This window comes from Mandrillus leucophaeus, unplaced genomic scaffold (assembly GCF_000951045.1).
Source record: "Mandrillus leucophaeus isolate KB7577 unplaced genomic scaffold, Mleu.le_1.0 Scaffold417, whole genome shotgun sequence".
Taxonomy (NCBI): Eukaryota; Metazoa; Chordata; class Mammalia; order Primates; family Cercopithecidae; genus Mandrillus; species Mandrillus leucophaeus.
The window spans coordinates 941,272-956,364 of NW_012104443.1; the positions used below are offsets into that span (position 1 = coordinate 941,272).

Here is a 15,093-nt window from a genome sequence, read left to right on the forward strand (position 1 = left end):
ACACTGTCTAATATTCATTAGATATTTGTTGAATAAATGAACGTACAGTTAAACTTTGTTAACTATCCTCACAATTGCACACTAATTAGTGAAACTATCAGAAACTCACGATGATTTTTCAATTATCTATCTTCATGTGAATATAGTCATGCACCACATAATGCTATTTTTGGTTAAAGGCCGACTGGGTATTACAGTGGTGCCATAAGATTATAATGGAGCGGAAAAATTCCTATCACCTAGTGACATCATAGCTGTCATAATGTTGTAGTACAATTTTATTTTTAAAAGGAATTTAGTGTAGCCTAAGTGTACAGTGCTTTTCAAGTCTACAGTAGTGTACAGTAATGTCCTAGGTCTTCACAGTCACTCACCACTCACTCACTGACTTACCCAGAGCAACTTCCAGTCCTGTAAGCTCCATTCATGTTAACTGCCCTATACAGACAGCTGTACCATTTAAAAATGTTTTCATATGATATTTTTACTATACCTTTTCTATGCTTAGATACATTTAAATATACAAATATTTACCACTGTGTTACAGTTATTCAGTCTCCAGTACAGTAATATGGTGTCCAGGTTTGTAGTCTAGGAGCATATAGCCTAGGTGTGTAGTAGGCTATACCATCTATATTTGTGTAAGTACACTCTGGTGCTTGTGAAATGACAAAATTGCCTAACAATGCATTTATCAGAATGTTTCCACATTGTTAAGTGTCTCATGACTGTACACACTTTCTCATACATGCATACTGCATATATAAACATATTCATGTATGCACATATATATATATATACACCAATAACACTATATGATATCTCTACCATAATAAAAATAAAGATTAGTAGGACTGAAAATTTAAATATAAGGAAAACAGCTCATAAATGTAAATAAATTCTCAGATGACACAGAATCAGTGTAAGAAAGCAAATAAGATAAAGTACTTGCTTTATCCTCATTTTGAAACACTGCATTACTGTGTTCTGTACTGAGTTACGCCTTGAGGGGCAGAAAACACGAGTAGATGGAGATGAAAATGAGGATAAAGTGTTTTAACCATAGGATTTGGTTCTTCCTTTCTTCTTTTTTCATTCTTATTCTTCCATCCATCCATCCATCCATCATCTATCCATCCATCCATCCATCATCTATCCATCCCATTTATGTGGCAACTTTGCAGCAGTAATACAGTGATATTGATGAATAAAACAGAACTATAGAATTGTCTCAAATACTGACATAAAAACATATACACAAACCAAGAGAAGAAAATGATTACTTTCATTAACAGAACCTTAAGACTTTAGTTATTAATATACATATATATGTAAACTAAGTAATAAGAGAGCAGGTTTCTAATTTGAGGACCTACAATTATCCTTTTCTCTTAAAAGTTAGGCTATAATTCTTCTCAGGAGGGCTTCTCAGGGAAAAAGCTCATTTTCTCATCTCATAATTTGTATCTAGAGGTGAATGACTTCATATATCAATGGACACAAAAAGTGACTTGTAAATTGTTCTAGGTAAAAATATAAAAAATTATTTCCAGACAAAGGCTGTTATACTAGTCTTTCCTAAAAACATTTTAAAATGTTAATTGGAATTTGGGCAAAAAGTATCTCATAATAAACTTCAATTTATTTATTATTTTTTATTATTGTTATTCACACCGTATTTTTTTTTTTAGAGACAGGGTCTTGCAATGTTGCCCAGGTTGGAGTTCTGTGGTGCAATTATAGACGATTGCAGCCTCAAACTCCTGGCCTCAAGTGATCTTCTTGCCCTGCCCAAAGGGTTGTGATTACAAGCGTGAGCCACTGAACCTGGCATAATAAACTTATAGAACCAAATTGATGTCTCTAAATTACTTTATTATAGAAAACAGTTTCAATCGTGGAATCTACAAAGAACTTAAACAAATTCACAAGAAAAAAACAACTCCATCAAAAAGTGGGCAAAGGATATAAACAGACACTTCTCAAAAGAAGACGTCTATGCAGTCAACAGACATATGAAAAAATGCTCATCATCACTGGTGAGAAATGCCAATCAAAACCACAATGAGATACCATCTCACGCCAGTTAAGACTGGCAATCACTGAAAAGTCGGAAAACAACAGATGTTGGAGAGGATGTGGAGAAATAGGAACACTTTTACACTGTTGGTGGGAGTATAAATTAGTCCAACCATTGTGGAAGACAGTGTGGCCATTCCTCAAGGATCTAGAACTAGAAATACGATTTGACCCAGCAATCTCATTACTAGGTATATACCCAAATGATTATAAATCATTCTACTATAAAGACACATGCACACGTATGTTTACTGCGGCACTATTCACAATAGCAAAGACTTGGAACCAACCCAAATGTCCATGAACAACAGACTGGATAAAGAAAATGCGGCACATATACACCATGGAATACCATGCAGCCAGAAAGAAGGATGAGTTCATGTCCTTTCAGGGACGTGGATGAAGCTGGAAGCCATCATTCTCAGCAAACTATCACAAAAACAGAAAACCAAACACTGCATGTTCTCACTCATAAGTGGGAGTTGAACAATGAGAACACATGGACACAGGGAGGGGAACATCACACACCGGCGCCTGTTGGGGGTGGGAGGCTAGGGGAAGGATAACATTAGGAGAAATACCTAATGTAGGTGATGGGTTGATGGGTGCAGCAAACCACCACGGCATGTGTATACCTATGGTAACAAACCTGCACGTTCTGCACATGTACCCCAGAACTTAAAAGTATAATTTAAAAACAAACAAACAAAACCCTGAGGTGTTGGTACAACTGCATACTCTCTTGGGACTTTGAAGGAGAATCTGTTCCTTGCTTTTTCTAGCTTTTACAAGCTTCCCACATTTCTTGGCTCATGGCTCCACGTCTCTCTATTCTACTTTTGTTGTTACATCCCCTTCTCTGACTCAGACCCTCCTGCCTCTTTCTTCTAAGGATCCTCATGATCGCATTGGCCCACCTGGCCCCTCCTCACCAAAAAAAGATATCTAATAATAATCAAAGAAATCTGCATGCAAAAATTTATTTTTTCTCACCTTAGAGGTAGTCTTTTTTTATAAAAAATAAAATGTCATTTGAATCAGATGTTTGAAATGGGATTCCTAATAAATGATTAGTTGCATGCTAATTGTGGCAGACCACTATTGCATCAAATGTAACAAAAGTTATTAAATTTGTCCCCAAAATGAATTCTAAATGACTGGATCCAAAATTATTAATACTCAATTGTTAAAACACAGTTATAGGAACCAAGCTCATCTTTTATTTGTATCATATGGAAGATTGTATCTAAATAGTATAACTTTCATTCACATACAGTTTTAGAATGCACAAAACATGTTCACTCACATCTTTGCATTTATTGTATATCAGGCAGGTATGCTTAGGACATTTCAATTTTAAAGAGGAGGGGAGATTTTGTTTACATTAAGTGATATTGTTTTTCTGCCCATTGAGGATATTTCCCAACCTATAACTTCAAGTTATAACCTAAGAAAGGAATATATATAAGTACGTAAAACAGCATATATAAACAAAAATAAACAACAACAAATTACAAATTAGTCCAACAATATTTAGCACATAGCCTAACGTATGCTCTGACAAGTATGGGAACAAGCACTGGAGGCAATGGCAGCCAAAGCATATAAAAATGAAAAGATTTAGCAAAGTGATAAGAAATGAGAAGGCAATCTAGAGAAAAGGTATCACAAAAGAAAAGTATGAAGCTGAAGTGAGGCATAGCTTATGAAGAAAAAAATAAGCAAAGAACATGCGTAAGTATCAGAATGAGATTGGTGATTAACTCACAAATGAGTAAGAATGAAAAGACAGGGTCTCCTTTGTGTTTACAAGGTACACACCTGCATGGTAGCACCTATCACTTATTGTCGATTTGCCTGTCCATCTCCTCGGTTACAGGAAGAACTCCTACAGAGCAGGGCAGCAACTTGCGGAGTTCTACTCACGCTTTGCAGTGAACAGTTCATTTTAGCACTAGAGGGTTCTAACCACCTTCCCTGACAACTTCTCTTTAACAGCATGAGTAATTCCCTTCATGCCACTGTCTCTATCAGGCTTAGGTTTCCTTGTCTACAAAATGAGGAGGTTGAAAAGGATTCATATTCTAGGTCTAAAGTACTATGATAAACAGATCTTCTGGTTATGTAGAGTAAAGCAGTACATGTCTTGTAATTCCACGTTGCCCATAAAGACTTCCAGGTGCTCTGGGGCCTCAATTTGTCTGGCAAATGGAGAAAGTATTATTCTTTGGCATGTTTTCCTCTTATTGCTGTGCTTTTTTTTTTTTTCTAATTTGGTTAGTCCCATATTAATAAGTAAATATATCCCAAAGTTTCTACTACAATTTCACCCTAGCATGCAAATGTTTTTCTTGAATAATATAACAGTATTATTTCACAGAAGTAATAACTTATCAATAGTTGATTCATTAATTGTTTTGTGATCATCAAGGGCAAAAAAAATATGTGCTCTCCCATGAATAAACTTATGACTTATTTTTTACCATCTTGTATTATAATTACACACAGATGTCTTTTTCCACCGCTTTGAAGGCAGAAACTATTTCAACATCAGTGGTGCCCAGGAAAACACACTTTGGAGGTAATAGGTATTTGATGAGTATTTGTCAAACAAATAATGATTATGGTGATTATTAATGGAAAAGAAATTAGAATAATATGAAAGAAGCAAGAATGCATGAATACTGCATATGGTAATGAAAATGTCTTGTCATATTATACAAAATAAATGCATTTTTTAAGAAAATCCACCTAGAGTTGTTGTCTTTTCTTAGATCACGCCTTCCGTCATTATTAATATGTACAAAGAGGTGAAGTCTTAGTGTTAGAAATATTGAAGCCTTCCATTCAATCAAGCCTAACTCTGACAGTCTTTTCCACGATGCATACAGGCTTAAGAAAAGCAGATAAAGTGTTCTCTTAGCATATAAAAAGAGCAACATAAATTAGAGCATGGATAATAAGGTAACAAACTGAAGAAAGTTTCTGTTTTTCACTACACTAACTTTAACAATTTATGGCAAACAAATCATACTACTCACCATCAACTAAATTCATTTAAAAACAAAGTTTATTTGTAAAAATAACCCCAAATAACTGAAGAGAAACGTTTAGCATTACCATTCTAAGTTGTTAAAGCCAGGAAAAAGAAAAAAGAGGATGGAGTTAATGGAACCCACAGGTTACTGATGTGGCAGTTTATCAAATGTAGCTGTAATGAAAGATAAATAATACAGGCAATTCACACTTCATGAAAGGATAAAAGTGTCAGTGTGTAGGTACCAGTTTTACTGCAGGCCATAATCAGCAAGTAAACGAAAGTGCAATGTCTAAAAAGTTTATAGTCTTCTATGAAGGCCTCGTCTTGTCAGGTATTGATTTAGGTTTTCAGACGACTTCACTGGTATTAAACAAATTGAGTGTTTGTGAACTTAGAGGACATGTTCTATTTTTCCCAACAAAAGTTGCCTCAAGCTTAATGTTAAGTTGCTTCCATCACTTAAATTTATGGGAAAAAAAAGAAAATGCTGAAATGATATCTTACACAATTATTTTCTTCTTAAATAAAGGGCAATCCAAAGTGAAAGTTTCATACTCTCCACCTTCTCCACAAACATGTACTCCATACTTCTTAGAAAGCTGAAAAAGGAAAACACAAAAAACAAGAAAGAAGTTTGAAATTAGACAGCATAAATGCTATCTTATTTGGTCCTAAAAAATCCATACAAAAAACTTTAATTCCAAAATAGTTTGCAAGGTAAGGAAAACGAATTACATTTCTGCTTAAAACATGTTTAAAGTCATTTCAAAAATGTTATCATAAGGCATAGGATCTCTAAGAATGCCAAAACCCTTACAAAAAAATAACATTAAGATTATTGTAAATTTGGGGAATGACACTAGCTTTAGATTCAAAGCTAGATTCAGTCATAAAGTAGTAAACAAAAATGTATGCAGCTAAATTGGCCTCCCCCAACTCTTTGCCTTTAAGTGGAAGGAATAAAAAAGTTGTGTTTAGAGAATTTCTCAAGAATACAGAAGAAGCAATATAAGGCTTTTCCTTAGGCCCATGAACAAAAAGAAGTCACATATAGGTTTATTATGCTTGCAGTTATTATTAGGAAAGTTCCAAGGGCACTGAGAACTAGTAAAATTCCAAAGCTGCAGACAAGCCTTAAGAAGGTCCAACTCCAAGAAAGGTCGAGTAACTTACAAATTTGTCTAATCAAACCTGAAATTAAAACAAACAAACAAACAAAAGAAACCAAGCAGCAAAACAAAAAAACCTATGACTTGCATTAAATACAAGCCATACTATTTAAATAGTCTTGATATTGAGAGTAAAAAAATCTCCTATCTGTTTGGCATACGTCTGGCATCAGTGCTGGGAAGCACTCTCCTTTCTACTCTGTGCTAATGACCCTTTCTAACAACTTTCCACCAAACGAACCTTCTAGTCGCATCTTAATGACTTATGACCACTCTCTTTATGTGGGGAGTATACCTTATCATTTATTAGCATTCTTTCATTAGAAAATGTTTTACTGAAGTTCTACATAATTTCTGTAATCCACCACCAAGGAATAACTAGAGTTTTAAAACTAAATTTAGTATAGTTATTATCCCATAGAAGTGGTTCTCTTAGTCCCTAGTAAAATAATGTAAGCTGCTATGTTAAACCAAAATATTACCATTATAAAATACTCATATATCCCAGAGGTGACTTATTAAAATCTGGATGTACCCAGTGATATTTTCAATTCACATAAAATATTTCTATCACATTCATTTGTTCAGTCAGTTCTTCAACAAACACTTTTTGAACAATAATTATTAGCCAGGCCTTGCTAGATGATGAAGCCGCAAAAGTAAACAAGATAATGAGACAATCTCCTTCGTCTCTTGAAGCTTACCAAATATACTGTACTCTATATTTTAACATAACACACTAATGATGCAACAGTGACGTTGCCTCTAAAAATGAAAATGCACAATCTCTTCTCCCTTTCCATTACTGATTCACTAGTATTGACACATAGGTTCCAAGTCAAGAAATTGGGATAAAGAACCCAGTGGTTTCTATGGCTGAAGAACCAAGAAATAGTATGATGAAATCCTTACAATATCTTTTGTGGCCTCTCTAAACTCCACTAGCTTCAAGCTCTAACAGACATAAGTACTCAGAGAAAAATTCATCTTTGTTGGATTACTTTTAGCCAGCTCGAAGGCCCTTTGATGTCTTGAGAGAACCTCCTCAAGAAGTAAAGCCTATGCCAGCCACTTTCTTTAATGAATCTGCTAAGACACAGCACCTTATGAAAAAGCAGAATCTTTGCAGCACAAAAGCATGATGTATGCATGCGACAGAAAGGTCAGTTTAGGTACGTGAAGCATCCAGATGAGCACATTCCAGAGACTTATTTATGGTGTACAACCTTTCTATTTACCTTTCTAAAAGTTAGTGTTACTAATATTTACACTGTTCATAGAAAACAGCAACTTTATTCCTAATCTATCTCAGGTCTGTCTCTGGCTTCGACTCAAAATTTGGATTATTGTATCCTAGCACTTAATCATTCCAAATGCAATTTTTGCCATTCTCTTTGATAAGTTTCTCTATCAGTATCATTGTAATGAAAAATACTAAGTCACTAACAGATTTTTGAAAAGTTTAATTTCTCAATGAATTTTCATGATTCATTTCATAATTTAAGTACATAAAATAACAAACTACATTGAAAAATACATAGTTTTCATGCCATCTATTCTTTAAGTTATTGTTATATGGATGTATTTAAAGCTATGACATTTGATAAGTTCATTAAGAAAAGTATAGAGAGAACTTTAAGGCCGAGGCCAGGAATTAGATGCTAATAGCCTTCAAAGTCATGACAATCAAAGATGTCTGCAGACATTGCCAGGTGTCATTGGTGGAAAAAAAAAAATCCCAGCTACTCAGGAGGCTGAGGCTGGAGAATCACTTGAACTTAGGAGGCGGAGGTTGCAGTGAGCCGAGATCACACCATTGCACTCCAGCCTGAGGGTCAAGAGTGAAACTCCGTCTCAAAAAAATAAAAATAAAAATAAAAAATCACCCCTCATTGAGAACCACCGGCATAGCTGTTACCACCCCTATACCTGCAGGGATGAACAGAAGGAACATCTACAAATGGGATCTAATTAAACTAGAGCGCTTCTGCATAGCAAAAGAAACTATCATCAGAGTGACCAGGCAACCTACAGAATGGGAGAAAATTTTTGCAATCTACCCATCTGACAAAGGGCAATATCCAGAATCTACAAGGAACTTAAACAAATTTACAAGAAAAAAACAACCCCACCAAAAAGGTGAAGAATATGAACAGACACTTCTCAAAAGAAGACATTTATGTGGCCAAGAAACATATGAAAAAAAGCTCATCATTGGTCATTAGAGAAATGCCAATCAAAACCACAATGAGATACCATCTCACATCAGTTAGATTGGCGATCATGAAAAAGTCAGGAAACAACAGATGCTGGAGAGGATGTAGAGAATTAGGAATGCTTTTACACTGTTGGTGGGAGTATAAATTAGTTCAACCATTGTGGAAGACAGTGTGGCGATTCCTTAAAGATCTAGAACTAGAAATACCACTTGACCCGGCAATCCCATTACTGGGTATATACCCAAAGGATTATAAATCATTCTACTATAAAGACACATGCATACGTATGTTTACTGCAGCACGTTCACAATAGCAAAGACTTGGAACCAACCCAAATGCCCATCAATAATAGACTGGATAAAGAAAATGTGGCACATATATACCATGGAGTCATATGCAGCCATAAAAAAAGGATGAGTTCATGGCCTTTGCAGGGATGTGGATGAAGTTGGAAACCATCATTCTCAGTAAACTAACACAGGAACAGAAAACCAAACACTACATCTTCTCACTCATAAGTGAGATGAGAACACATGGATACAGGGAGGGCAACATCACACACCAGGGCCTGTTGGGGGGTCGGGGTCTAGGGGAGGGATAGCATTAGGAGAAATACCTAATGTAGATAACGGGTTGATGGTTGCAGCAAACCACCATGGCACGTGTATACCTATGTAACAAACCTGCACATTCTGCACATGTATTCCAGAACTTAAAGTATAATAATAATAAAAAAAAAAGGCAATACGATTTCTTTAAAAACTTATTTAATAATTTTCATTTGTATAAAAGTGTGTTTATTGTTTCACATATATCTAAATTGTGCTGTGTTCTCTTTCAGAGAAGGTGAAAATTGGGTTGCCATCTAATGTTAGGGTAAGCTTTGAAAACATTTGAACAGATGTGGCTAACTTGGGTGATTTCATGGTTTGTAAGAATGCCTTGAAGTCTCAGCATTTTAAAAATGAATTCCAAGTAAATTAAAAAGAAATTACTTACATGAATCTATTTTTTTTCTGGCACACTTATTTATATAGATAAATATTCGTATTCATAATACTTTCAATGGAATACTGCTGATTATTAACTGAATGGCTAAGAGTATCATGATTTCCCCTACATTGTAATAATCACAACTGTTGAATTTATTAAATCAAACTTTTTCTTCTTTTAAATCAGTCTCATTTATCTGTTAGTCATTTTAAAATGGAAAAAAAGAAGCCAAACTCATACTTCTTACCTCCACCCTCACCGAGAGGAAACAATGAGGTTTACAAAAATCACAATTTCATTTTATAAATGGTATTCTCAACACAGAAGATAATTCATTCATAACACTTATTAAGGATGTATTTCTTGAATATCTACTACAGCTTTAGTAGTGTTTTAGGTACTAGGGATAAAAATGGGAGCAGCCATGTATCTTGCATAAAATAGCTTATTGTCTTGTACAGACAGAAAGTTAAATGAGCAATTACAATATAGGGTAGTGATTATTTTGGCAGGTGCATGAAATGCTGTGGCAGTATAAAGCAGGGTACCTAACTAAAAGGAACTTAAAAGGCTTCTCAAAGTAAACAAAACTTAAGCTGAGTTCTAAAGGATTAAGTTAACCCTGAAAGATGGAAGGGGGAATAGAGAAGGCAAGAGAGAAGGAACGAATATTCCAGAAGAAACTGTACATGTTAAATCCCAGAGCACATGGTAGGTACTAGAAATTTGAGTTTGGCATAGCTGAGCATAACTGGATGAGTAATGGCAGTGAGACAAGGCTGAAAGGCTAGACAGAGGACAGGTCTTACATGGCTTCATAAGCCACGCTAAGTCATTATCCTAAGGTCAGAGATAACCCTTGGAGAGGTTTTAAGCAAAAAACTGACCTTACTGCATCTGTATTTTAGAAACATCATTTTGGATGAATGATGGAGAATGGGCCCAGATGTAAGTCTAGAAGCAAAAAGAACTGAGCAGTTGCTGGAGGAACCTAAGCAGGAGGTGAAGGTTTCCCAAGCTGGCAAGTAGCAGTGGGGATGGAGAGGAGAGAGTAGATATTTTGAGAGATTTTCTTCGGAGGCTGAAACTGTAGGAGAGTAAATGTAATATCTCTTCCTCTTCCATCACAACGTTCATGGTTGAGGACTTTATGACAAAAGATGAATTAGAAGAGAAAAGCAGAAAAGCATACAAATTTATCTAATAAGTTTTATGTGACATGGGAAGACTTCATAATGGAATGAAGATCCAAAGAAACAGGAAATGATCTCATGGTAATAAACTGGGGTGGAACTCAGCAAGGTCAATTTGTTCCGATTTTTTTCTGTATCCCTGTGTGACATTCCTTTCCTCTGGGCGTAGAGAGGATGGCTCTGGAATGAAGGTCTTAAGACTTTAGGGAAAAGTCAAAGGATTCTTTTATGGCCCACTTCAGGGCCACAAAATGAATGGAAGGAGGTCAGGAAGTGATCTTCCTGCTTCTGCTGTTTTCTCGAATGTCAAGGTGGCATATTTTGGGGTAGTGTGTCCTGAACTCCATTAAAATTAACGATTAATTGAAAGGAGGATTGAGGAAAGTTAAAAAAGAAATTTAGGAAAATTCCCAGCTTTCTGCATTTGGAAAGTGGATAGATGGTAGTTCTGTTTACTGACATAGAGAACTCAGTATGAGTAGTAGTTTTCTCGGAGAGTCCAATGGCCTTATCCTTTTCCAATCTATGTGGCATATAATACCACTTATGTCTCAAATCTTTTCGATTATCTTCCTCAGGCTTCCACATGACTATATTTTCTAAGTTATTGTTATGCCTCTCTGACTCATTTCCCTCCTGCTGTTCCTAAGTTATAAATATCCATCACTGTTTGCTCTAGAATATGTTCTTCTCTCTTAATGCGTTCCCTATAACAGCACCATGCACTCCATGGCTTCAACCATCACCTTTATGCTATTCTGCTGCTGCTAATATTATCACTACTAATTAAAGACTATTTGGTTTATGCCTTAAAGTTAAGATAATGATATTATCATCTTATTTAATACTCAAAATGACTTTAAAAAATAAAAAAAGAGCACAGGCTTGAAATCAGATAAACTTAACCATAAATTCCAGTTTTGCTACTTCCCAGCTGGGCAATGGAAATACTCACCCCATTAGTGATTCGTCGTCATAAATAATAGTACCGATCTCATAGATGATTAAACAAATTAATGCATAAAAAGCACTTAGCACAATGTACAGCACTTAGTAAGCACTTAATAAAAACACAACTTAATTCTAAGAGTGGGCAAAGTGCATGTTGTAGTGAGGCACAGTGAAAGCAGCATTGCATAATCGGTTAAAAGCACTGGCTTTGGAGACAGACAGTTCTTCATTCATTCAAATCCTGGCTGTCACTTTCTAGCTACATGATCTTAGGTTACGTAAGTGCTTTCTCTGAGGCTTGAACTTGTGATCTGTAAAATGGAGATGACAATAGTACCTACCTCATTGTTTTCAGGAATAAAATCCCATGAATGGAATAACGAAAGTGCCATCCAGCACATAACATACACTCAATAAAGGGGCTGCTAATTTCATTTTTTACTCTTTTCCAGAGGTAAAAACTAGTTTGATTTGCAAAAGTTATCAGCTTAGAACCAAACAAAACCAGAATTTAAAGTCATGTTTGACTCTTCATAATCTCCTGATAGATAACAAACCTTAGTCTTTAGCCTGAACATGTCAATTGTGCTGCAATCTCATAGGTTAAAAAACATATGCCTTTGGTTTATATAATTTAAAATTAAATATGTGTAAGATCAAGCTTATCATGTTCTTTCTCAACCCTGTTCTCCTCTGCATATAAACTGGAAGCAAATAAATGCTTCCAGTTTTCCCAATCATTATGTGTGGACTAATCTTCAATTCTTTCTTTTCTAGCTCCAGGGAATTTGATGCTAATTTCTTTTTCAATCTTCCATAAAAATCTTCCTTTCAGCTTTGTTCCATCTCTCCATTCCTACTGTCAGTGGTTACATACTACGAGCCCTCACACCTGTTTCCCATAACAGCATCTTACACTCCTTTTCATTTCCATCTTCTACTCCTAATCCATGAATACTGCTGCCAGATTAAATCTCCTGAGATTTCCTTCAATAATATAAATCTCAGTTGGAGAGACTTCTAAAATTTATTTCTTACCCCAAATCACTTGGCCCATCTCTCAAGGCTTTTCACAAATGGGCCTTACATTCCCACCTAACCTATTCTTACTAAGATCACCAGCTCTTAGTTTCATTTTGACCAAATTTCTTTGCTGTTCTTGAATGCCTTCTTGCCAAAGAGTCTTCATTCATATTGATTTACTTTGTTGCCACCACTCATGTAGATTTCACTCATCTTTCAAACCAGTCCTAACCCTTTCATCAGTTATTCCAGGTCATGTGGGCGTCTTCCATCTTTTAACTCTCAAGTGACTCTACCTAGTTAAATTTATTAGGGATTTCCCTCCCTCACTTTCTATACTCTACATTCCATGGAAAATGCCAAGTCTTTGATTTATTTTGTAGTTCTTATAGCAGTTAGCATAGAACTAGACACAGAAGTCCTTACATGTAGCAGCTAGCATAGAACTCGGTATAGAAGTTCTTACACATTTATTCAATTCTATCAGTACCACATGACATTATCAACTAACAGCTCATCTACAACATGCATTCAGAAAAATGTGAGGCTCATATTGGAATAGCCACTAACTGCCGAGGACATGCACCTCTTTTTGTTAAATACTACAATCAATAGACACCACTGTCAGTTACACTACTTAAAATACACCTTTGAGAATCCCTCTGTCTTCCTTTAAAACCTTCAGTTACTCCTCATTGTTTACATCCTCCTCCAGTATTCAAAATCTCTCACGATATGGGTTCAAATTCCTTTGTCAGCTTTATCAATTTATATATACTTATTACAACGCAAGAATTCCTCTGGCTGTTCCTACCATCATGACCTCTAGCCAAAATACGATTTATCTCCAATCTAGCAGAAACTAACCGAGCCCTATTTAACCTAACAGAAGGGGAATCAGAGTTAGTTAGTCTTGGGCTTTAATGTCAAATAAGTCGTAGGCCCATTTGCCCTTCAATACTCAAAGTGTATTCCAAATAAATGAGACTAACTTCTGAAAATACATTGTGTTTCTCCTTCCTCATGTGTTGGTACAAACTGTTCTCTAACCTAAAACAACCCAACCCAGTCAAAAATCCTACCTATCCTTCAAGCTCATCAGGGCTATCAATTTATCTCTGAAGTTACTCTGAATTCACTCACAACATGTAACATTTTTCCTTGAAATTCTGTGATACATGATTTTTACTCTCTTAAAGTACATTTTAATACCCCTTATAATTTTTATTTATAATAGCCATTGGATGTCTCAATCATAAAGTTCTATATATCCTTCCAACTTGGTTACGTTCAAAATTCAAAATCTTCTTTCAAAGATGTTCTAAACCCGTTAGACTTCCAAGGTCAGTTAAAGGCATTTTTTCCCATAAAGTCACCACTGCAGGGAACAAGTCTTAAAATTCTGTCTTTCTCATCCACAACATCAAGTCAATTTTTGTGAACTTTGCTTTCCCTTTTGTTTTTAAGTAATAGGTGGCTGGGGATTGCAAACTGTGCTTTTGTCCAGCCTATAAGGAAGACCAGTTAACTTCTACAGAAGAGTGAGGAGAAAATGTGTGAATGAACAATAACTGGATCTAATCTTTTATGAGGTGGGGAATCATTTACGAAAGGAAGTCTGTATTTTAAAATATGTGCCTTTCTTGAGTTAAAAATGAATACATGCCCTAACAAGCTTTAAGCTTGAAATCTAAGTTGCATTTATCCAGGTTTAGCTCTTGCAGCACCCAGCAGAGTGGTATGCTTCTTAAGTATAGTCAATACATTTCTGTTTATCTTTGACACAAGGCTGGAGGCCAGATTTCCCGATTTTTTAAGAGTTGGCTTAGAAAAAGCAACTAAACCTACATACTCACAATTTTTAAAAATATAAATATAATTTTGTTCTTCCATCTAGCACATGACTTAGATGATCATAAGAAATCTCAAAGAATAACTGCTATTGGTAAAGATGGTAGATTGAATCTATGCATCTACTCTCACTCCCTTTTAAAATGTTACTGGAAAATATTTCATAAAATGGCATAAACCCACAGAGATGGAGAACACAGGAGAGGAGGTGACAGCATTAACCAGTTTATCAGAACCAAGAACACTGAGCCTGTGGCCAACAATGGGGAATGCTGAGGACCAATCTGATTTACACACTAGAATAATCAAAAGGGTAAGGAGCTAGTGACACCAGGTACCTCTGGAAGTGAGAAGGAAAGAAAAAGGGCACTAATTAACAAGCAGTCAGATTCTTAGGTCCCTCTCTAGGTTACTGCTTCTCTTCTACCCTGGCAGAATGCTAGAAGTTTATTCCCTGCAGCAGATAAACAGAGGAACTGGCCTGGGAGAAATGAGACATAGTTAAGGACAGAGGTATAAAATAAAAATAGATGGAATCAAATTTTATATATATATATATAAAATATTTGGTTGGT

General features: G+C 35.6%; 1 protein-coding gene across 2 annotated transcripts in view; it reads right to left on the reverse strand.

Moving 5' to 3' along the window:
• The window catches only part of DPH6 (diphthamine biosynthesis 6), a 185,172-nt gene that overhangs the window by 5,191 nt on the left and 164,888 nt on the right, over positions 1 to 15,093 (reverse strand). For both annotated transcript variants that reach the window (XM_011992698.1, XM_011992699.1), the window contains exon 7: positions 5,624 to 5,718. In XM_011992698.1, coding sequence (XP_011848088.1) covers positions 5,624 to 5,718 — 95 coding nt within the window. The remainder of the gene's footprint in view (positions 1 to 5,623; positions 5,719 to 15,093) is intronic.